Genomic DNA, 22,907 nt, shown 5'->3' with positions numbered 1-22,907 from the left:
CTAGAGGAACTACACCTACATAGGCATGCCAGGCTCGCTGTGTATGGACAGAATAGTTGTACATTAGGCAAAGCACATCTGGTAGCCCAAACAAGTGGGATAGGTCTATCAGAGGCTACAGATGTCCTGCAGGATTCTATTACTACTTGCAGAAAAATGAGACAATTTCTTTTGTCCTCTAACATTTAAACTACTTTCTTCTATTATATTGCTAGATGTCTTAGCCAGAGGAACAATGAACCCTAGGTGGAACTGTAACTTTGTTTAAAGAGGTTAAAAAAGATAAATAGAAAAAATGATGACTAATGTAAAGACAGCACATCCAAACCCACAAGAAAAAAAAAATATTAATAGATTATTGCAGATCTTAGCAATAAAACCAGCAAGAACAAGATGATGAAATTCCATTATGTCAGAAACACTGAAATTCTCTGTTCCTTTGTCTTTCTACCAGAAGCCCTGTTTATATCACTGAAATAACTCTTCGGGAGTTTACTTATTCACATAAAATGGGGACAATACTAATTTATGATACATAAAATCTAGGTCATTTTTAAATAATCCACATTTAGACATCAAAAGCTTTATCTACAGTTAGCCATTTGAAACATACGTTAGAAAGACAAGAAGAGAATATGCAAATGCTGGATTACATTTAATAAAGAATTTAAAAGGTGAGAAGTCAGAATTCAATTTTATAAGAATTGGCCAATGATCCACAAGTGAATAGCACTGTCAAAAGAAACAGTCTCTTAGGAAAAAACATGCTCTTTCTCTCTCTATGTATATAGTTTATTTGTTCAAATGGAGCTGAACAAAGAAATATGTTAAAGTAAGGAGAGTCTTATTAAATTGAGTGGCTAATATAAAAAATACATGAAGTGTCACATGCAGCCAAATTTTGTTCAGGCTTTATCCAGACCAAGAGCTATAGGAATTGTTGTAGAACAAACTCAATTTCACTGTCACCTTCAAAAATTCCAGTTCCGATAAGGTAGGATATATTTTACTATATGTACTAACAAAACTAAGTTAAAACTTGGAAGAGAGCCTAAAATTTCAGAGGACTTCAGTTAACACATTAACCTACTTGGTCTTCTACCACATCTCATTTTTTCTCCCATGTGCTGTTAGTATACTTCACAGAGGCGTATGTCTCTAACTTGAAACCGTATTACTTTCTCAAAGCTTTCATTCATCAGCAATTCATGAGTTAAAAACTTACTAAGATTTGTCTGGACAATCTGGAAAAAAATGATCAAGTGATTCAAACTCTGAACTAAATTCTGTTTGTTTCTTATCTGTATATATGTAACTTTTCAACAAATCCTCTTTTTCAGAGTCTGACCCTTGGAAAATTTGACAACAAGACGTGTTTTTGCAAAATGCTAGATCACAGGTACAGGCCATAGCTAAGGTGCACAAATAACATAGCACACATCCCTGAATTACTAAGTGAGCTATCTTCAGGACTGTGGCACTGGACTTAACACTGCTTCTGATATCTGAGTTAGTATCTCTCCAGAGTGCTGCACTGTGCCAGGGAGATACACCATTTCAGTTAAAATAGGCTTCAGCTTTAGTAACAGCACACTGAATTGAAGAGTTGAGACATATCCAAAGAGAGTTTTTAGACAGATTTTAGAAAGCAATGGGATCTCTTAAGGGACAAGTGGTAAGGTCACAACAAACTGCAGGTTTCTTACCTCAAAATTCATCATAAAAAACTGAAGAAAGGATAAATTTTCAGAAATGTGAGTGAAAGGTGGGAAGAAAAGAGAAATTCTCAGTCAGGTTTTGTGAGGGCACGTTTTTAATATAAGAAGGGGAGAATTAGGGCCAGTTTAAGAGACATCTAGAAGGAAAAGGACAAATTTTGAGTGCCCTCTGAGGAATCTCTTAACTGACCATGACCCAGACCTCTCAGAATTCACACTCTGTGTATGAGATTGTTCCTGTCTCATACATCCCAGCTGTGGTACTTTCACCCCATGGGCTGGCAGTGCAGCATCACAACCCCCTCCCTCTTCAGGGACCCCATGCAGCAGGTCTAGCTGACAGATTCCCCCACCAAGCTGGGTTTAGTACATGAGCGTCTGGAACAGGAGAGGGGAGAGGCCACTGTGCTGTGCTAAACCTCATATTCATACAAACATCTCCAGAATCTGTCAGGAGTTGAAGCATGTATATGCACTGCCATCATGTAAGCCGGCACACAGTCTTAGGTACCTGGCCAAAGAAAACAGGAGGCAGAATGACTCCCACCTCTGCCTCCAAACCCAGCTCACCAGGTTTCTCTTTTTCCACTGTCTGCCACTGCCTGCCCTCACTAGACTGGTGAGAGGAAAGAATCTTTGGTCCCCTCTGCTGCTGCTTACACAGATCACAGAGAGTAGTTAACACAGCGTTTCTTCTCACTGCGGGTAAACTTATACACACAACACTCCAGGAAAGATAAGTAAGGCTATAAATGAAAATAACAATATGAGTTGAAAGGCCAGACTTCCCTGGCAGTTTCATCCAAGCTACCAAAGCCTGCCTAGTGCAAAACTAGCTGCTGAAGAGTTTCCCGTTCTGCCTTTCAGTGGCACCTTCAATGCTGGATGCACAAGCCATATGAAAAGGGGAAAGGAGTGACAGCTGTTTTGGAAATTTATATGATCCCTGTCTTAGATCTGCTTAAAATCTGTTTATTTTGCTAGAAAAGTACAAAGAGGCCCTGGCAGACAACAGAAAATTAATTATGTTGCATGTATTGTGTAACACTATTCATTAGTTTTACATGAGTAGTGAGAGGTCAGTCAAGAATAGAATCCTATTGTGTTAACCTTCAAAGAGCTTGCCATGTAATTGAATGCAGGAGGCATGGAATAAAGGAATTAAATATGCAGGCAGAATTAACACTAATGGTTTGCAAACATCACATTGCAAACATCTACAACTTCTTTGTCTAAATTCTTGGACTGAGATCTTGAGGGGAGGTGATTAGGTAAGCAACAAAAAGAAAAGGAAGAATACTGAAGAAATGTGCATAAAATACATGGAGAAAGAAGAAGCATAATGGGATCTGAATGCTATAGCGCATCCAACATCTTGTGTATTAGCACATAGATTTACAACATACATTATGCACTAGCCTACATGTGCCCTTCTGCTGTTGTTTTCTGCATAGGAAGTATGCCACATGTAGGGCCACATGAGAGACATTTTAGCAAACATGGTAAAGTTCTGACCATATATATCACACAGCTAGCTTTTGTTCTGCAGAATGATGAGAATACTGGGAGTCAGTAAATGGTATGATTTAAATTTGAAAATAACTCCCCAGAATCTGCTGAATCCATTCAGGGTTAACTAGCAGGAGAACATCACCATTCAGTGTTCCGGGTCCATCTGTTGGCAATATCATGATGGAAACAGCTTTTTAAATGCTATTTTCAATAAGCTTGTTCCAACAATATTCCAATACCTTTCTGTTTGCTTGCCGCCTACTATAAAAAACAGCTTAGAGGGAAGGAGGCATTTCAGTACTATACTGATGTAGGGTGGGAGGGACAGAGAGACTACAGGAACAAGCAAAACAAGAAGCAACTATAAAAAGAGAAAAGGAGAAGAAGCTGTTATTTTAGATCCCCTGCAACCCAGATTTAAACCAGGATGCGGAACCCAAACTACTGTAGTGTCACAGAGGGATGCGCTGCACCAGCCAATTGTTAGAATTACTGTGCACTGACAGCGTCAGCCATAGGAAACCAATGGCTCCTAGAGAGAAATGGCAGGTGCACCTAGTAATTACCTTTAATTCTGCAAGACCTTCTGAACCGTGTGCTCCCATGAGTATTGAAAGGAAGATCCACCTCCATCACTTGTGTGGCACCAAAACAATCTGCACTATATAATTGTCACCAAAATATCATGTATCCATCAGCTTACTTCTCAAGTAACACAAATACCAGCAACATACTGATGATATAAAGCCTGCATCCACTAGCATCAAAATGGCTCAGTTGCAGAGGTCAGCTCAGCAATGAAGACCAGATGGCTGCATTTGAACCCAATAATTGGTAGGAGAGGAATAGAAGTTCTTTCGGTTCACACCAAAAAAGTTTCACAATTAGCCAATTCATTGTGTAGTTGTCACAGCTAGCTCTGACGCACCTAATATCATGCCTGTTTAAGCAGGGAACTAGATAATCCCCTGAGGTTTCTTCTGATCTATGTTATCCTGTGATTCTAAAATAACGTCCTCTATGCTGATTACCTCTATACTACTGAATAAAGTTTATTTATTTTAAAGCTTTTATTTTAAAAGGCTGTACTCCTTAAAGAATTACAAGGGGCTCTCAAGTCTTCCACACATTAAGCATTTTGTTTACCAAACACTATTAGAAATACATATAGTTGGGAAGGATGACAGTTTAGAAAAAGCACTATGCAAGAAGGTAAACTAAAGAAGGTATGAAACATGGGACCATGTAAATAGAGATAAAGAAAGAGGAAAGAAAACCTGAAAAAGTAACGGGGAATTAATACTGATAAAACCAGAACATAAACTTGGAAGAAAACTAATAGTACATAAAAATACAAAATATTACATAAAGACTTCATTCATTATTAATGCTATAAGAAAAACGTACTGATATCTCTCTGTACATTGTTGGGCTCATACGTAAAATATTCTATGTTCTCCTGCTATCAAGATTGCTTCCTAAGTACAAAAAGTATTTTGTGTTTGGTTTATCTGTCTTTGACCTATTCATATGTGTATAGCGATAACATCCTCTTAAAATACATGCATCATAGCCTGCATCTAAAATGAAAAACACAACTAATAAGAGGATGCTTATGGTGATCACCTACCTGAGGACGTATAACTTTCACTATGTTTTTAAGTGCAGTGTCTGGTGATGGAGGAGAGCAGTCAGGTGTTGGGCCTGTAGAGCTGTTTCTATGGTTACCAGATCCTGGTGCGGTAATTGCTACCTGAGGTGCATTATCTGTGAATAAAAATAGCATTTATGTGAACTTACAAGTATTTCATAAATTTTAAAATAAAAAAATTATTTTGAAAACAGAACGCTACTCAGAACACTATTTCAACTTACAAAACCTGTTATAATTTAAATGTATTTGGTAAGGAATATATTGCATATCTACACTTATTTTATCAGCTCATACATTCATTCTGTGTTAAGGTAGGATATAGCACTCTCTTAATACCTAAATAAAATAAGGCACAAAACAAACTCAAATATTTTACTTTTGTAACCCTGAATTAATGATTGTGAATCCAAGTACTATCACTATAACAGGGCTGACTTAAAAGGGAGCTTTCTAATGCAACTCATATCTCATCCTGGAAAATCCTAACACATACGACCCAGTTCAACAAGTTATATAAACACACACTCAACTTAGAGCATGCTAATAGCCGTCAGTGACAATTTTCCTCGACACTGTGAGTGACGTAACAGATCAGAGAGGATTAATTGCACGAAAACATATTCAGCTCCTCTGATGAAATTTCCATCCTCCATAGAGCTGTGCACTGCAGTAGCTACCTTTCTAGCAGTATCTCAGCTAGATAAGCTACAGCTGGCTTAAAAATGTCTACATACCTGCAGGTATATGGGAAACTGCTGTTCGGACATATTTTGTGATGTTATTACCATTTTATGGCACTGTGAAGGACCATTAAAGGGACTTAAAGTATCATTCTTACCTTCTCTAAATGTTCTTAATGCTGTTTGAACAATGTAAGATAAAGTTAGTGAAAATCAGGTCAGAGGATAGAGAGGACTATGAAATAAGGCATAGCTTCCCAGCTGTGATGGTAACCAAGCACCAGAATGACTTAGCAGGAGGCCAAAAGCTCCACATTACTTCATGCCTTTAGAATTGTATTATTAAAGAAATACTTTAGTTCAGATTCTGGGGAAAATGCCATTGCCTGTGCATGGTCATGGTGATCTTTACGGTGTCTGTGAATCTACAGAGTACCTTCCTTTGTGGGTCACAAAGGCATGTGCTCCATGTTCCTAAATGTGCTATAACACCTGCAGCTCTGCATTAAGACAATGATTACATTCAAATCTCATGTCTGTGGGCCTCAACTGACAGCCTGCAGAGTTCACAGAAGAAAGTCTATTTATTTGTAATTGAGGTGGCTCTCCAATATGTACTTTCACTCTGTGGGCAAATCCACTCCAAAAAAACCCAAACTCCAAATAAACAAAAGCAGCTCCAGTGCTGTAAGCTACAGAATTTGTGCCTAACCAACTTCTGCAGTTGCAGAAGTCACAAGTCCTCCATCTGTGCAAGCCACAAATGCCACTGTGAAAGCAATGACAGAAGCTTCTCCCTCTCAATCCTACTGGCCTGGGAGAATTCTTGGAAGTATAACAGAGATTTCAAAGGGAAGGAAATCCCAGTTACATTAATGTAGCTAACAAAGGATAAAGAAGAACAGTTGCAAGAATGTAAACTTTATGGCCTTTTCAACTTACAGATACTTTCATAGCATGCATGATTCTAAGAAATACTCCCTGTAGAAACACTACATATGTGAATGAGGTCTTAAAGATTTTGGTCAAATACAGACCGACAAACTGTTCTAAAGGGAATACCAGGCTGGAATGTTTCAGCAATAGTGTTACACTTAATGAAAGTGTAAACAAAAGTTCAGGTGGCAGTCTGGCAGACACCCATAACGGAGACATCCCATACAAAACCTCAGGTGTTACCTGAGGTCTGACAGTGTGAACCCTCCCTGTCACAGACAATTACAACTTTGTTGAAAAGTGTCTGCATCAAAACTGCCAGTCCTTTAGGTATGCAGTCTTAAGACATAGAAGGGGTCTTCCTGAATCATTGCAAATGTGGAAAGAAATCTTGGATCTGAATTAATTTCATTCAGAAAGTAATACGTATGTGTTAATACAATGAACCAAACAAATTTTTATACAGCCTTAGAAAGGAACTTAAGGTGAATCTTCATAGTAACATCCCTTTCACGAAAGAACTTGGATGGCATTCCAGAAAGCCTTAGGTCTCTCTTATACTTTCCTGTCTGGCCTGGCATCTAACTGGAAAATTGTTTATGTGCAGAACGTGAATGAATATCCTGTGATTTGAAAGCCTAGCTCATCAAAGGACGGACAGGGATTTGACAAGAAGACACCCCACCAAGGCCTTGCCATAGTCTTTGGAAATCTCATAGTGAGGATGAAGACTAAATATGAGTGTTAGGAGCATCTTAATTGAGCTGAAAGTCTTATCCTCTTTTGCTCCAGAATATGAAATATCATCTTCTTTCAGTCTATGGACAGACTCATCAATAGATAATTACCAATGAACCTCCCTGACTGAGGAATCAGAGACTTGCTTTGAGAGAGCCCTGCACTGTGTATGGAGATACCAAACAAGGAACTATACTGCTGCCAAGACGTGGTAATACAGGCACCACCTAGGAAGCTAAGAAATAACTTCTAGAGTGAGAAATGTTCCATGCGAGTCTAGTTAAGTGTGCTTAGTGCACTTATTTACTTACTGATGTGAGAAACAAACAGAATGATTGTCTCTGACAAACAGTTAAACCTATAAAGTACACAAACTCCCCGGTACTTCAGCAGTCCCTGAGCTTCTGTCACTGTTCTTTTGCTGTAAAGCCTGTGTGACTGTGCTTAAGCACAGCTGTCCTTTAGCTGTTTAGCACATGAAAGCCTTGCACGTGAAATCAGGAAGTCTTGCAGATGTGGAAGTATCTCAAAGATGCACCACGCAAAGGACAGACAGCTAGAAATACAGATTCGTGCTGGTGGTAATGAACACAGTTTTCCGCCCACTATTTCATTCTCTTTCAAGCCCTTGATGATAGTCACCTCAGCTTAGTTTACTCACGCTTTAAATATTCAGAAGATATTTATAGAGGGGTCAAGTTGTATGAGCAAGATTTTGTTGACCCTCTTCAATAACAGGTCACTGAAGACTAGGCTTTGCCCCTAGATACAGTCCCACCTGAGAAGCATCAATCTGACCAGAAGTGAAATTCTTGGAATGAAAATTTATTGGAAGATATTCATTAGGAGAGGCAGGGCTATTACATGCCCCACTCGATGGGGCTGAGAAAAACTTCTCCAGGTACAGTGTATGCATACAACTGTAATGAATTCAGGAACATACATAATATACAGCAATCTCAAAAACAGTAGTTACAGTCTTTCCTTCCAAGCAAACTAAAGTGGTAATACATGAAAGGATCATGCTATTAGAATCTAAAAATAAAGCTTTACCAGAAAAATTCAAATATTTTTCTTTGAAATAAACATTCCAGAAAAAATCCAACTGCTCAGTATTTCATGCCTTCGCTCCTTTCTCAAGGGAATGAAGTGTCTGACACATAATAGTTTCTTGTAAACAATTTCTTTATTGTGGACAGCTGTTTATTTTCACAGTAGGATCTTCCCATTAGGCAACCAATAACGATTTACTACCTGGGTCTGCTCCATCAGAGAGAGAATATCACCATCAAATTAGTTCCTGCAACCGATTTGGGCGACTTCTCTGTTTATGCATACAGTACTCATAGTTTCATTAAGAATGGATTTGAATATATTTTCTTTTGTAATTAAATGATATAATAATTATGTTTTCATTTTCTTTTCTCTTTCTCTGGTAACAAAACTAAAGTAAATGTTTTTTTTTTTCTCTTTAGGTAACCATAATGGTAATACTGCAAGTTTCAGTGGAACGTTTCATGGTAGAAAGAACTTGGAAACTTGAGAACCTACCAAATTTACCTAGGAAAGATTATCTCCCATGCTGAGTTTCTAATAGGTGCTATAGATGGGCCCAACAGGGAAGTATTTATGGCTGTCATTCTCTTCTAGTTCTTGGCTCAAGTTGCAGTAAACTAAGAGATGTTTCTGTACGAGTCAGATAACATCAGGCTCCAGGGATCATCTGGTAGCTAAAAATTACTGAACTGCAGCATGCTCTAACAATATTCCTTCCTGCCTCCTTCATACATGTGAAACTGTCACAAGGATTATGTAATTAGAGCTTATTCTGATTTTTAAAAATGGTTACTGAAGACTTTCATCCTCCCTTTCCTTTGTTTCAGGGCAAAGGAAATAGAATAGGATAAAAAAAAAATATTATGTTATGTTTTCTATGTCCAGAATAACCAAAATAATTTTTTAAAAGGTTAGATGAACTCAGTTTTTGGATTAACTGGACTCATCTAGTGTGGACTATAAAAATAGCTATGCTGATTTACATCCTGGCAAATCTTACTAATTTGCTTTGTTTGTTGGTTGATTGATTGGCTCAGCATACAAGGTTTTAAAGGACAGAAAGTGTTACAATGCCACTATGGATCACTTGTACCACTAACCATCTCATGGACATCTGAAAAAAGACGGTACTTCTTAAATTGCTCACGGGGTTAGACAGGCTTCCACATCTTAATCTTAATCTTAATCTTATTTTCCAAATCTTAATAACTCTCAAAATTCTATTTGCTACTTTTCCCAATTTTTGAAACATTTACAGTAGAAGCAGACTCAGTATTTACAGCAATAGTCGCACTAGTGCTTCATACAACTTGCCTGTGCATATTAGTCTTTTCCTTATGCATCAAAAGACTGATGACAAATGATGACATCATTGCTTGGAAGTTGAAGGTCAGGTTGCTCCTACCACCATTTAAAAAAACCTTTTTACTCTCAAGTCACACTAGCATTATTTGAATTAGAGCTACACCCTTTGATTACAGACAGGCGGCTTGATTTCAGTTACACTAAAACCTATTAATATTGAACCAACTCCACCAAATCCAGAAATCCAAACTAGCTTTTTACTGGTCTGTTCCAGTTATACCATATTTCACCAGTAGTTGTTTTATATATTCTTACAGGAAAATGATAAAAAGAAATTGAATAGCATTGAATAAGAACTAATTCACATAATTTTTTTTTTAAATTTATGAACTTAAGAGTTTTTAAGTAATTTCATATGGGAAACGTTTATTTTTTACAGCACCTATTTATGAGAATGTTAAGGGAGTAAGGAAGCACAAAACCTCTCACAAAATCTTTTTTCACCACACTGTCATATATAATACAATTGCAATAAAAAAAGATGCTTTTTGCACAGTGTTGTTTTATCTGTTATCCAGTTCAATGTTGTTGAAGCTTGATTAATATGACCATACAGTTATCTTGTTCATAAAAATGTTTAACTACGAATGCACACTAACATCATGTCTCACACAAAAGATACAAGAATTAAGACCATAACCAATCCTTTCATAGTGTCCTGGTTTCGGCTGGGATAGAGTTAATTTTCTTCCTAGTAGCTGGTACAGTGCTGTGTTTTGGATTTAGGATGAGAACAATGTTGATAACACACCGATGTTTTAGTTGTTGCTAAGTAGTGCTTACACTAGTCAAGGACTGTTCAGCTTCCCATGCTCTACCGACTGAGAAGGCTGGAGGGGCACAAGAAGCTGGGAGGGGGCATAGCCAGGACAGCTGACCCAAACTGGCCAAAGGGATATTCCATACCATATGACATCATACTCAGTAAATAAACTGGAGGGAGTTGGCCGGGGGCCAGTGACCGCTGCTCGAGGACTGGCTGGGCATCAGTCAGCAGGTGGTGAGCACCTGCATCACTTGCTTTGTATATTCTTCGTGCATCACTTGCTTTGTATATTCTTCTATTGTTGTTATTATTATTGTTGTTGTTGTTGTTATTACTATTATTACTATTTTACTTTGTTTTATTTCAATTATTAAACTGTTCTTACCTCAACCCAAGAGTTTTCTCACTTTTACTCTTCCCATTCTCTGCCCCATCCCACCGAGGCAGGGGGAATGAATGAGTGGCTGTGTGGTGCTCAGTGGCTGGCTGAGGTTAAACCATGACACACAGGAAGAAAAGTTGGTCTACTATCACTGACATTACAAGTATTCAGTGATTCATTCGCAATGCAGTCCTTTAGTACAAAAAGAATTTCTGAATAAAATGAGAATGACATTATGTAACCTATTATATATGTCTAATAAGGAAACAAAATTCAGGGCCTAAAGTTAAACTTCTGTATTCATATGCTAGTAACTAAGTTGCTTTCCACAGAAATGGCATTAGTTTGTTCTCAAAAGCCTTGAGCAATTCAGAAACTGATCTTCAGACTTGCAAGGTGGGATTCCTTGAAATACAGCTACATTTCAGTGAGCATACTAAACTCGTCTTTAGGTCAATGAAAACCAGTTAAAATAGTGTTAATTAGAATTTAGAACATATTCTATATTTAGATATATTATACTGAAGAAATATTAGGTCAGAGGAAGAAGCCCTAAACTTCATTGATTATACTAAGATATGCATTAGTTTTAAACAAAGTCTAGACAGCTAACTCAGCCACTTCTACCGTAGACAAATAGGGCAAGGTTCAACAGCCCAAGCACAGTTAACTAGTGACATCTCAGTGCTCCAAGGCTATAATAAGCCTTTTTCTGAAGTTTACAGGATAACAAGATGTCAGCTAAAGAGGGTAGTGCAAGGAGCTCCTACTCATGGATATAGTGACTGCTTTATGCTTTTAAGGATCATTCAGATTTGAGTCTGGAGAAAGCAAAATGAAAGTGAATATTGTCTTCTTTTAGTATATTGTAAGAGCAAAGTATGGTGTTCTTTTACAGCTGTCATCTACTAAGATGTCAGGCAAAAACATAAAAATGTTAACAGTCTAACTGAAACTATATAAAAAAAATCATGCTCTGGGAACTTCGCCTTTTACTGTGCTGTGTGACATCAGTAGTCAGTTAGTGGAGGATTGTCTTCTTTCGTATGGTATGCTCCGTAGAGAAAAATGCCCTTACGGATAGTAATGCACCATATCACCACAGTTCAACAAGTGTTCCATCAAAATTTTCATCCCACTATCCATGTACTGTGAGGACAAACTGCTCACTGGAACTTTTCTAAAGACAATTTTTCTCATAATGTACACAAAGAAAAGGCACTATATGTATATAATGCCACAATATTAACTATTGGGCAGATATCAATATACCAACCAGAACACTTCCTATCACATCTCAGCAAGTGAAATATCAAAAGCCAAAAGTCAGTCCATATTCCAGAAATATAATTAGATTTCACCTCAGAAATAAATCTTCACAATGGAACACACAGTTAATCTGTAGTTTTCCACTTTCATCAAAGAAACATGCTAGCGTCCTTTTCAAAATCTACAGTTATGTCTATACTAGCTATTACATCAGTTATTTCTACAATTTAGTGTAATGGCAATGGATCAACAGATCAAAGCAGTTGATCCCCATGACACTCCATTTAGAATATATGTGGGTTGAATTTTTAGGACTATGTAGCATCTTATTCATTCTACCAAAACCCCCCACTATCCATGTACCTCACAGCTTCCAAAAGGACCCCATACTGAAATGGAGCTTCAGATCAAAAAGGAGTCTGGTTTATGTGCTCCAAAACCAGCCTGTGACTAAAGCAATGAATAGTAACTAGGAACTATGATTTATTTCAAATTCACATCCAGTGCTCTGAACCAAAATGCAAATGTATACTCAGCCTATTTTATTTCCACATTCCAATTATTTGTGGAGTCACTTAAATACTATATGCTGAGATTTACAATTTGCTATAAGAATGGAAGAAATATATATTTAACTTTAAAGGTGTGGACCAGTAATAATCTAGAACTAGATTATATGCTACACATCTAATCGTGTGTGTGTGTATATATATATATATATATATACTAAATTCTAAAACCTCTGAAAATATAATACTAGGCATGAACAAAATACTTAAAGCACAAAGCCTAATCATTATGACCTTGTAGAGCTTTATACTATAACCTCAGGGCCTGGATAGATTTGTACACTGCAAATCCAGGAGAAAGAAAAAGGGTGGAAAGTGAACGTGCACATATATACATATGCATAAATATATATAGATACACCTGCATACATATATAGACAACAACTTCAAAGGCACCCTATTACCAGTAAATAACTTCCTTTTACTCCTCAAGCTCTGCTCAGTGTGGAAGATTTCATGCAATGTTTCAAACTACTTGAAGGTGGGCCAAAACCCTGCATCTGTTTTGGGCACCCCAGCATCAGGATAATGCAAAAATGTGAATAAAGCTCCAGATGGCTTGGTGTTGTCTGGGATCAAAATGCTTTTTAGTGTGGTATCAAGACAGACCTAAGTTTGATCAGTTATAGCAGACTCAATTTGCTATTAGAAAATACTATTAGAAAATACTACAGAAACACTTATCCAGTTTGGCAATTTCTATGGTTTTGGATCTGTCTTTAGGAAAAATGTTGGAACGCCTTTGTCTGTACATGTTACATGGCCTCTTAACATCAAATGTGTTATATGGAGGCACAAAGCTCTGAAAAGAACATGACGAGGCTAATCATCTGTCTCGGATAGAAATCAGTCATAACCTCAACAGAAATCTTGGAAGAGTACAAAAGGAGATAACATGGAAATAGTACTATTTCTGAAGGATCAGTCACCAGTGACTGAATTTACATACATCTCCTCACAGAGGTCACAGCCACCAGCAGAGCTAGTTTCACAGACTGGCTAAGAAATGAACAGTTTAATGTAGGTCCCATCATAGATAGTACCATAAGGACTAGATTTTAGTGCTCTTCAATAATGGGGGAATGATCATCTAGTCCTTTAAAAAGCTTCATAACTGGAATGAAAGAAGACTTGCCGCTTACAACCACACTGGAGCGATAGATAAACCAGTATTTTCTGATTCCAGGGATAACCAAAGATATGGAAGTTTTATCAGGGATATGCTGATATCCTCGTGCTGAGGAGAAGACCAAGAAACTTGTCCAGATTATGCCTCAGGGAATCTTTCCTACCGTTGCTGAGCTTTTTCTAAAAGTGAGAGAGAGACCCAGGCCCACATGAAGAATCATCTGAATCCTATTCCATATGGTAATTTGGGCACAGTGATCTTCCTGAAGCTTACAGAGGGCTCATTAAAACACAGTTAACCCTTTCTAAGGCAGAGCAAGGAGAATCACCCCATTACACTAAAACATGCCCATAGACACATTTCAGTGCAAGTCTTAAAACAATATATCTGAACATTTTGTATGGAGACAGCGCTACTTAGGCTCAGTTCATTCACTGTGGGTCAATCTAGGCTGCTGGATTCCACCAGCAGTAAATTTACAAAGCAGGAGCCCAAGTCAAGAAGTACGAAGAAACTAACAAAGACCCAAAACTGAGAGTAGGTCACAAAATAGTAAGAATTGCCCTGATTTGATACAAAGCTGCCATGTATAAAATTTCTTGAATAGGATGTGTGATAAAAATGTGATGTCTCCTGTAAGTGGTGGACCTATTACAAAGATTCACAGCAATTGCATACAGTAAACTAAGCCAGGCTGTGTATCATACAGAAACCCAGGAAAAGAACAGAAAATCTCCTATTTTGTCAGGCAGATAACAAAAATGTTCATGTTACATAGCAGCCCAAATTGAGGGACTAGGCAATTTTCCATAGTATAGGATTCAGCTTTAAAATTGTTTTAACTTGACTAAATCCCCAAAGCAAATTTTCTCTCCTACATGACTATTCAACATGGCATAAATCTAGGAACTACAGATAAGGACAATCATGTATTTCAGCATTTCAAAGAATGAACATTACAGGAGACATTTCAAAAGAGCAGATGGAATACTGAATAATAGAATCAGTAGGTAGCTACACTGGATGCATAGAGAGAACGGTTGGACTAAACTGTTTGAATTTGTTCTTTTGAACTTGTTTTGTTTCCCACACACTTAAACCTGAATAACCATTGCTCTGAGTAGGATTGTAAATATATATCTGCAACTGTCTTGTTGAAAGCACTTGAAGCTGTAACTGGCCCAGTCTTGGATGTGGCAGCTATTTCAGGACTGTGTTTGGAATTAATTACTAGCGAAGTGCATTCCAGCGGCAGCAGGGGGTCTGCTTAGTTGTTTCTGCATCATCCACAAGAGTTGGGTATGACTATTATCAACTTTTTATTTCCTCTAATCACCCACCTGCAGAAATAGACTTTGGAACTGCTTCAAGCTTGCATAACCGTTGTAATACTAGGCAACTGTCTGGAAAAACATCTCTTATTAAGTACTAATGAGAGATGATGGGTGATTTCCACCATTTCCTGAGTAACCTTTTGAGACTGCCTCTGCAAGCTGTTGATGTCTAATTGAGCATTCAAAAACAATGCTACACAGTTGCCATATACTTATTTTTTGTGAAATGGGGTTTTTGTTGGCTTTTCCATGTTTAAAAGGTTTGTAGTGAAATGACTGCACTTGCCTATGACAGGTATTTCATAGATTTCTACATTTGCCTTGTCTCAGCATGTAGTCATCATGTTTCTGGAAGTTCAATGAAAAGCACAGGGTGTAGTTACAGGTGCCAAAATATTTTTGTTTATTTCAATCATTCACTAAAAACTGGAATGCCTAGTAGTCTTGTAAAAAAAAACATCCTGCAAAAAAGAATGATACATATTGGGGACGTCTGTGCTTATTTTTAAATTTAACTCATCGGTGAGAGGCCACTGAATGCTATCATATGCATGCCTTAGTATTTCACAAGGCTTCTCCTATAATCCAAAGAGAATCACCAAACTGTGCTGTGCAGAGAAAGTATTCTACTATTGCAAATGCAATAGATGATTAGTGAATTAGGCTACATTTTCAAATTACCCCAGAATACAAACTGCAAAAGGTGATGAGAGTAAGTGCTCTCAAATCATTTAAATAATGCTGATGATAGCCATAGTCCCCAGGGATCAAGCTCAGTTAATAAAGAATTTAAGCAGTCTTGAAGATAAACCTTCCAATATATGTCTATCTTTAGTTGCAATGAAATGCAATTTATGGACAAAACTATATTTTCATGAGCTTCAGTTCTTCTGAAGTATTAATTAGGTAATAAAGCTCTTTATCAGAACACTGAAGTCAAAAAGCTAACCAAAACGTTTTAAAGCCAGAGAGCAAGAAATCATGTTTTAAAATGTTTTAATATCCTTTAATATCCAGTTATTCTTATTCAAAGTATCTAAATTTTTGAACAACTTCAGAGAGCTCAACTCTCACTCTGAAAATTTAGATTTTTGTATTTAATATATATTTACATGGAAAAAAGTATTTTGTTCCAAACTCAAAATGTATATTGTATCCAGTGTAACAGTATACTCATTAAGCATAAAGAATTTATCCAACAGGTAGTGTGCACTACTAATACATAGTCAGAAGTCAGGGAATCTTAAAAGTATTTGCTGTTTATTTTGAAAGCAATAAGGAAATATCTGTACCAGAGTGGACCAGCTATCTAGTCCAATATGTTGCCCTGATAATGTCCAAATGTTTTGAGAAAGATAAATGAAATACTGTGCATAGTTTTGGAATAACAGAATCCAGTTTCCAACCATTAACAGCTAATTTGTGGCACTACAGCATTAGAGTTTTTAGCAACTAAAAAAAACCCAAACACTTGATTGTATTATTTAATTTCCAAATTATGTTTTTTATAATTAACACACCAAAACAATTTTGCCATATATTACTTTTACATATTTTTATTTATACTTAGCATTTTCTTCTGAAAAATACTCAAATTCTACCCTTTTTACTAATATTCCTGCATTAATTTATTTTCTATCTGCTGCAATTTAAATTAAATTATATGTTATAACAGTATTATATATTCACACATTATTAAGCTCACCTTCTGAGTGACAAAGCAGGATTTACACAACTTCTGCTCTGAGTGTTTAGAATCTTCTATACACTTCAGCATATTTAATTTAGTTACTGTCACAGTATGCGGTTCGCCTCAGTGGTTTTCTCTTCTTGTTTTGGTTTTAGGTTCTCTAAGATCCACAAGTTAGCTTTGCAGATTTCTTAAAATTCTTCCTATTAAGTGTTCCAAATAATGCAACCTACTACATTTCTTATAGAGACCACAGATAAAGAGTTTGGGTAGATCTTTGGAATTTTTAGGAGCTACAGTTAACTATATAAAGGGATGATAAAGATAGCACAAAACTTCACATATATTGAAGAGGTATGCTCTTTGTATTTGCTGTTGATAGCAAATGAATAAATCACAGTTTCTAGACCATGCAGCTTTGGCCCGTTTGTTTGACATAGAGGCAAATCAGTATATTCAGACAAGAAGGAATATTCCAACATGGTGGGTCAGAAATGGAGTAGCTGATCCCATCCAAATACTAATACCAAAAGAGGGATCATAATTAAGTGAAAGTATGCTTTTTTTGCCAAGTTTTATGGAGAAAAATATGGCTTTAAACTATTCAACATTCCTTAACTTCAAGTCTTAAACTACACTAAAGAATTACAATTAAATTACACTGGAATACAGCTAAATATTTAGTGAAAACAAAAGGCAGGATTCACAGAATTCCTGTCACTCTTACTGCCAGAACTCCTAACCACCAACAACTTCATACTGCAAATGTCCTTATTCCATTAGAATATGAGTCACAAATTCATCCCACATTGTGTTTTTCAGGCTGGTATCTAGCAGTTGGACAAGCAATTTACAAAATGTATTGCTTTTTGTTTGCAATGGCTTCACAAGGCATTTAACACTTTTGTTAAATTTATCAATGGCAAATCCTTGTTTAAGTTATTACAGGTTAAATGAGAAAAACTCTGAAAAACAACCTATATAATTGATCAGAAAAAAAGTATTTTTTGCAAATTTAACTTACACGATATTCACAGAAAGTTCTGATATTTTTTCATTATAATGTAAGACAGAAATAGATGTCAAAATAATGGAAATGCTCTTGGAGAAAAATTTAGTTTCGATCCCAGCACTACTGGTAAGAAACTAGTTTTAATTGCACTATATTATTTAAGCATCTTCCAGCAGGGAGGGAATAAAATCTGAAAGAAAAATGACATGGGCTGAACAGCTGGAGCTAGAGTGGAAAGAATATTTTTACAAACAGCTGTTTTAATATCCTCATCCAGAACAGATACTACTGCGTATAGTGATATATTGTATTATACAAAGAATAATATAACCTGCCCTGGAGCAAAAAATATGAAATGGTCCTTCTGAAGACTCTTCCTGCTTTCTGAAAACAATAAAGCAACTGAGTTGAAAATATTCTTTCGTATGGGTTCTTCCAAATCTGCCATATTTGAAGGTATACCAGAAAAAAAGGAAAAGACTAGTTTGATATCCTGTTGAAGCAGAAAATTATTATATCATTAGCTGCTAGTAAAGATATGCTACATCTATACGTTTGTGGATTGGCAATACGAACCCATTCCCATCCCATTTTGATATATAGCAAAATCCTACATCTCTTGCACCCTTCAAATTTCCTTTTGAGATGGCACAAAAATGAAAATGGTATATAGAAAGGACAAAAATGAAATCTCTGTAAAGTAATAGAAGGAAACTTTTTGGCAGCAAGCTACATACTGCCATCAGGACTAGCAGATGCAGAAAGGGAGACAGAAGCAGAGAAAATGGAAGTAAACGAGTGTTTTTTATTTAACTTAAAATAGAACAGGAGAAAAAAAATTTTTTTTTTTACAGAATGCAACAGATTACCTTCAGTAGGAATCAATGTTTTTCTATTTTTTAATCATCTCTGACACTGAATAAAACAAATAAATCTGTTCATTATGTACAAAAATATTTTATTTCAGTAATTGCTTAATATTTTCACAAATATTTTGATTTTAACAAAATTTAGCAAGCTATGCCCAGATTTCCACTTTCCAAATGTACTAGAGTTAGTAGAAAAGTTTATTAAAAAAACTCATAAAACATATCATATTCTCTTGAAAAAGTGAGTTCCCAGTAGAACACAATTAAAGGTATTGAAATGTTAAATACAATAACTCAAATTTTTCACGAAATGACAACATTTAAGTTGTTACTTACTGGAGAAATAAAGACAGTAGAAATAGAGTATGGGGTTTTTATCCTAAAAGATAGTATTTAGATCTGATTCAGGCCAATGCGGAAATAAAATTATTAGTACGCATATTCAGTTGATCGTATGATATAAGCTAAAAAACTTCCCGTTTGTTTGGCAGTGGGTAGAGGGAGGAGTTATTGCTATGCTAAGTCTACTAGAACTGTAGAAAAGAGAGCAAGGTTACTAACTGCATTCATATCAAAGCCAGTGACTCTTCACTACAGTATTTGAAAAAGCACAGTAACTGTGTGGCAGTAAATGATCCCTACAGAGAAGAAATTATGGAAAACAGTGAGGGGGGAGCAGGCAGAGCTATGATCCAGAGACACCTCAGTATCTGTCTGTTAGCAGAGCCACCAAACCGATGCATGAATGCAGTGTATAGCTGGTCGTGAATCTTTTGACAAATTCTTTTCACCATATAAAAACTGATTAATCCAAACTGATTTTCTTGGGGAAATGTATCATTTTCAGGATATTTTCATCAGAAATAGTTCTCGGAGCAGGATGGAAGTCTTTTGTGAGAAGGACTAATGGGAAAAAAAAACCCAAAGACTGCAGGGCAGCTATCCCACAGACCTGATCTTTTGATCATCCAGTCCATGGGTCCTCCTGGAGCTCAGCCCTATTCTGACAGAGCGGGGCGGGGACTGAGTTCATGTATCTCGGTCTGACATGCAGCTGGGATGCAGATAAGATGTGAAACATGGGCCCAGCGCTGAATAGCATTCTCACATCCCGTGATACAGGTATACTCACTCACATTATAGCCTGGTACTTAGGGTTCTCAGCTTGATCCCCCACATCCCAGGTAAGTGCCCTGATATGGGACATCATAGAAATAGAAGGGATTGCCCAAGTCATCAAGTCTAATACCTAAACTGAAGGCAATCACTTAATAATGACTGTGCTACAAGGCACCTGTAGAGTACACATCTAATCACCATCTACAGCAAGTCACAAAACACTCCCTAATAAACTTTGTTAAACTTGCAAACTTTAATACAAAATATCAAAAAAAGCCTGAAAAACTACACAAGGAGCAGGAGAGTCAGGAGCATTGTTAATGTCATAACTTTCTGCAACAGCTGAGAATGTCTAGATCATCCTAAGATATATATGTTGCAGTGTCTAATGATTAATCATTCAGAGTTGAGCAGCTTTATCATCTGAAATTGAGAGACCAAACAGTGGAGAAATTCATCTTCCACAAAAGACAGCTGAGTTCTTTGTGTGATTCAAGACATATCTATATTGCATTTCCTGTTGCATCTACAGTGTTTCTGAAAACAAGTTTAGCTTTTTTTATAGTATTTGAACCTTATTGCATTAGAGATGTAAGTCAAGTGAAGCACTAATACTTGAGCACTGGATCTCCCAAATTTTAGGATTCAGTTTCATCTTAATGCAAAATAGGACAATATGCAAAGTCTTGAGTATAACAGAATAAAAAGTATGAAGTCAAGACAACTGGTTCCTCCCAACTTCTAATATGGAGTAAGATTTAACCTGAAAAGCTTTGTAGAAAATTCAATTTAAGGTTTGTAGAATATTCACAGGTGTACCAGGAGACATATAATATTAGCTAAACGCATACTGAAGATCTCCATGCAGTGCTATACCCATTACACAAGCTTATATTCCTCAAGAATATACCAGACGCATGTAAAATGTAAACAAATTAATGGTAAGATGAAGGTTTACTATTACCGCTAATATTAGCAATTTGATGGGTTTTATAGCAATATTATTCCTCATGTATCTATTAAGTTATTGCCACTTATAAAAGGTACTATCATTTACATCTGCTCAATTATAAAACAATCTCAGGAGCATTTTGAAGCATAGGATTACTTACTAGACTACATACTACAACATGGAATATGTTGTATACGGTCTATGTATTTCATCCCTGACTCAAAATTACTTGCAAAGGATGCTGCAACTAATGGTCATTTAACAAAGAAAAACTCAAATCCTGCTAAATATTTGCATATGGGATTTAAAATGCAAAATACCTCAAAATAATTATGTTCCTTTGAATTAGGGGTTTTGTCTGACAGCATGCAGTCAAGTGTATAATGAGATCATTCTGGCTGGTAATCACACCAGGATGGATGAAACTGAGTGTTGGTCAGAATGCATGCACTTTGATGAGCACTCATTTGCAAAAATTGCCCAAAACTCCCATGAAAGCTAATTTTTTTCAACTGTACTTTAATGAATAATAATAAAAAGTAATGAATCGCCAGAAAATGTTTAGTATATGTCAAGCAGCAGCCTTTTTCTCTCACTTTGCAGAGAAAATGTAAGCTAGTCCTTTGGAAAGTGGAATTACTTTAACAACATAAACTTATTTACTGGAACATACTGGATGGGTGGAGACCTGCACCTATTTTGATAATGAACTGGTCATGTGGTATCAGTCATTCCCATGTGCTTTAACTTCAGAAACGACGGAGTATTTTTAAGAATAACATTTCATTGTTAAGGATGTTATCAGAGAGATTATCCAGAGGAGCATATGATGGGGAGCAATTATCTTAATTATATACTAAAAACCTCTTAGAGGGATGATAAGGTTGTAAAGGAAAGTACATTAGAGCTGCGATATGTAAGAATTGACGTGGCATGTGCAACCTCAAATCAGCCTTCTGTGCATACGCATTCTGAAGAAGTCTTTAATGATGATTATAATGCTGTTTCTCCACAAGACCTCTGCTGCATCAAGGACATAAAGGAGTGGGGGAAATGGACAATGGAACAAACCAAATTATGACACATTACTCTAGAAATGTGGCAGGAGAAACAATGTTATAAAAAAATAGAGATGTGAAATATTTTCCTTAAATACCAAACAGAAACCCAGATGAAAATATGCTCATATGAAAATATCCAAAGGGAATGTTTAAATGAGAGTTACTAAAGCTAGAAATTTTTAATCAACAGATCTATCTAATTTGTATCCAAGAGTTTAGAAAAATCTGGCAAGAAGTTATCTCGACAAATGGTGCTGTTTCGTAATAGCACTTAGAATATTGATAAGATTTGAGAAGACTAAAAGGAAGCTAATGGAGTAACCTTAGTAGCTATAGGCTTTCAGCCTGACATCAGGAATAATGGAATAGCTGATATGGATCACCATTAATAATAAATGAGAGGGGCATAGGTCATGCAAATTAGCATTGCTTCAGAGAAATTGGATCTTACTAGTTACCCTGTTTTTTTAAATGAAACTATAAGTTTGTTTAATACAAGTAAATAGTTAATTTGGCATTCACTTTTACAATACATTTGGGTTAATATTACATTTGGGTTATTAAAATTTATTAAAGTGGCCTATGTTTGCAACTGAGGTAATTTTAAAAAGTTAATAATGAATGGTTCCAGATGTATGTGCATAAGAAGTATCCACTGTATATATCACTCGCTTGCTCTTTCCAGACTACCCAAATGAAAAAAAAAAGGTAACAATTTTACCCATCTTTTTCCTACAAATACCACTGGGGGGTGTGAGGAGGGCCAAAAAGCCTGTATAAACCTAATTTCTCTTAATGCTCTTTGCTGGGATTCTGAAAGCTGCCAGTTAAATGGGAAAGAATCAGTCAAGAAAGTATGACACAAGGAACAGCGATCACTGAATGCTTCCACTGTTTGCTTCTCGGTTTGTGATACTGATGTTATATTTTTGCTTTGCTGATAAATTCTGCTTTTGTCAAAAGGCAAGAGGTGAAATGAAACAAAAAAGCAGGACTTTTTTTATTCCCAACACAGCAAAGAATCAACTTTTAACATAGTGCTTTGTAGTTAGAATCTGCCACTCAAGTGATGGCAAAATTGGAGTATTTCAATTTT

The 22,907-nt window shown here is 36.4% G+C and overlaps 1 protein-coding gene across 1 annotated transcript in view; it reads right to left on the bottom strand.

Annotated features, from left to right (window-relative positions):
* ANKS1B (ankyrin repeat and sterile alpha motif domain containing 1B) overlaps positions 1–22,907 on the bottom strand; it is a 450,276-nt gene that overhangs the window by 280,716 nt on the left and 146,653 nt on the right. The window contains 1 exon segment of the mRNA XM_009321298.1: positions 4,861–4,997. Within this exon segment, the coding sequence (XP_009319573.1) occupies positions 4,861–4,997 (137 nt within the window).

This window comes from Pygoscelis adeliae, unplaced genomic scaffold, assembly GCF_000699105.1.
Source record: "Pygoscelis adeliae isolate BGI_AS28 unplaced genomic scaffold, ASM69910v1 Scaffold232, whole genome shotgun sequence".
Taxonomy (NCBI): Eukaryota; Metazoa; Chordata; class Aves; order Sphenisciformes; family Spheniscidae; genus Pygoscelis; species Pygoscelis adeliae.
The sequence above is the reverse complement of the archived record's forward strand: the minus strand, read 5'-3'. Positions and strand labels throughout refer to the sequence as shown.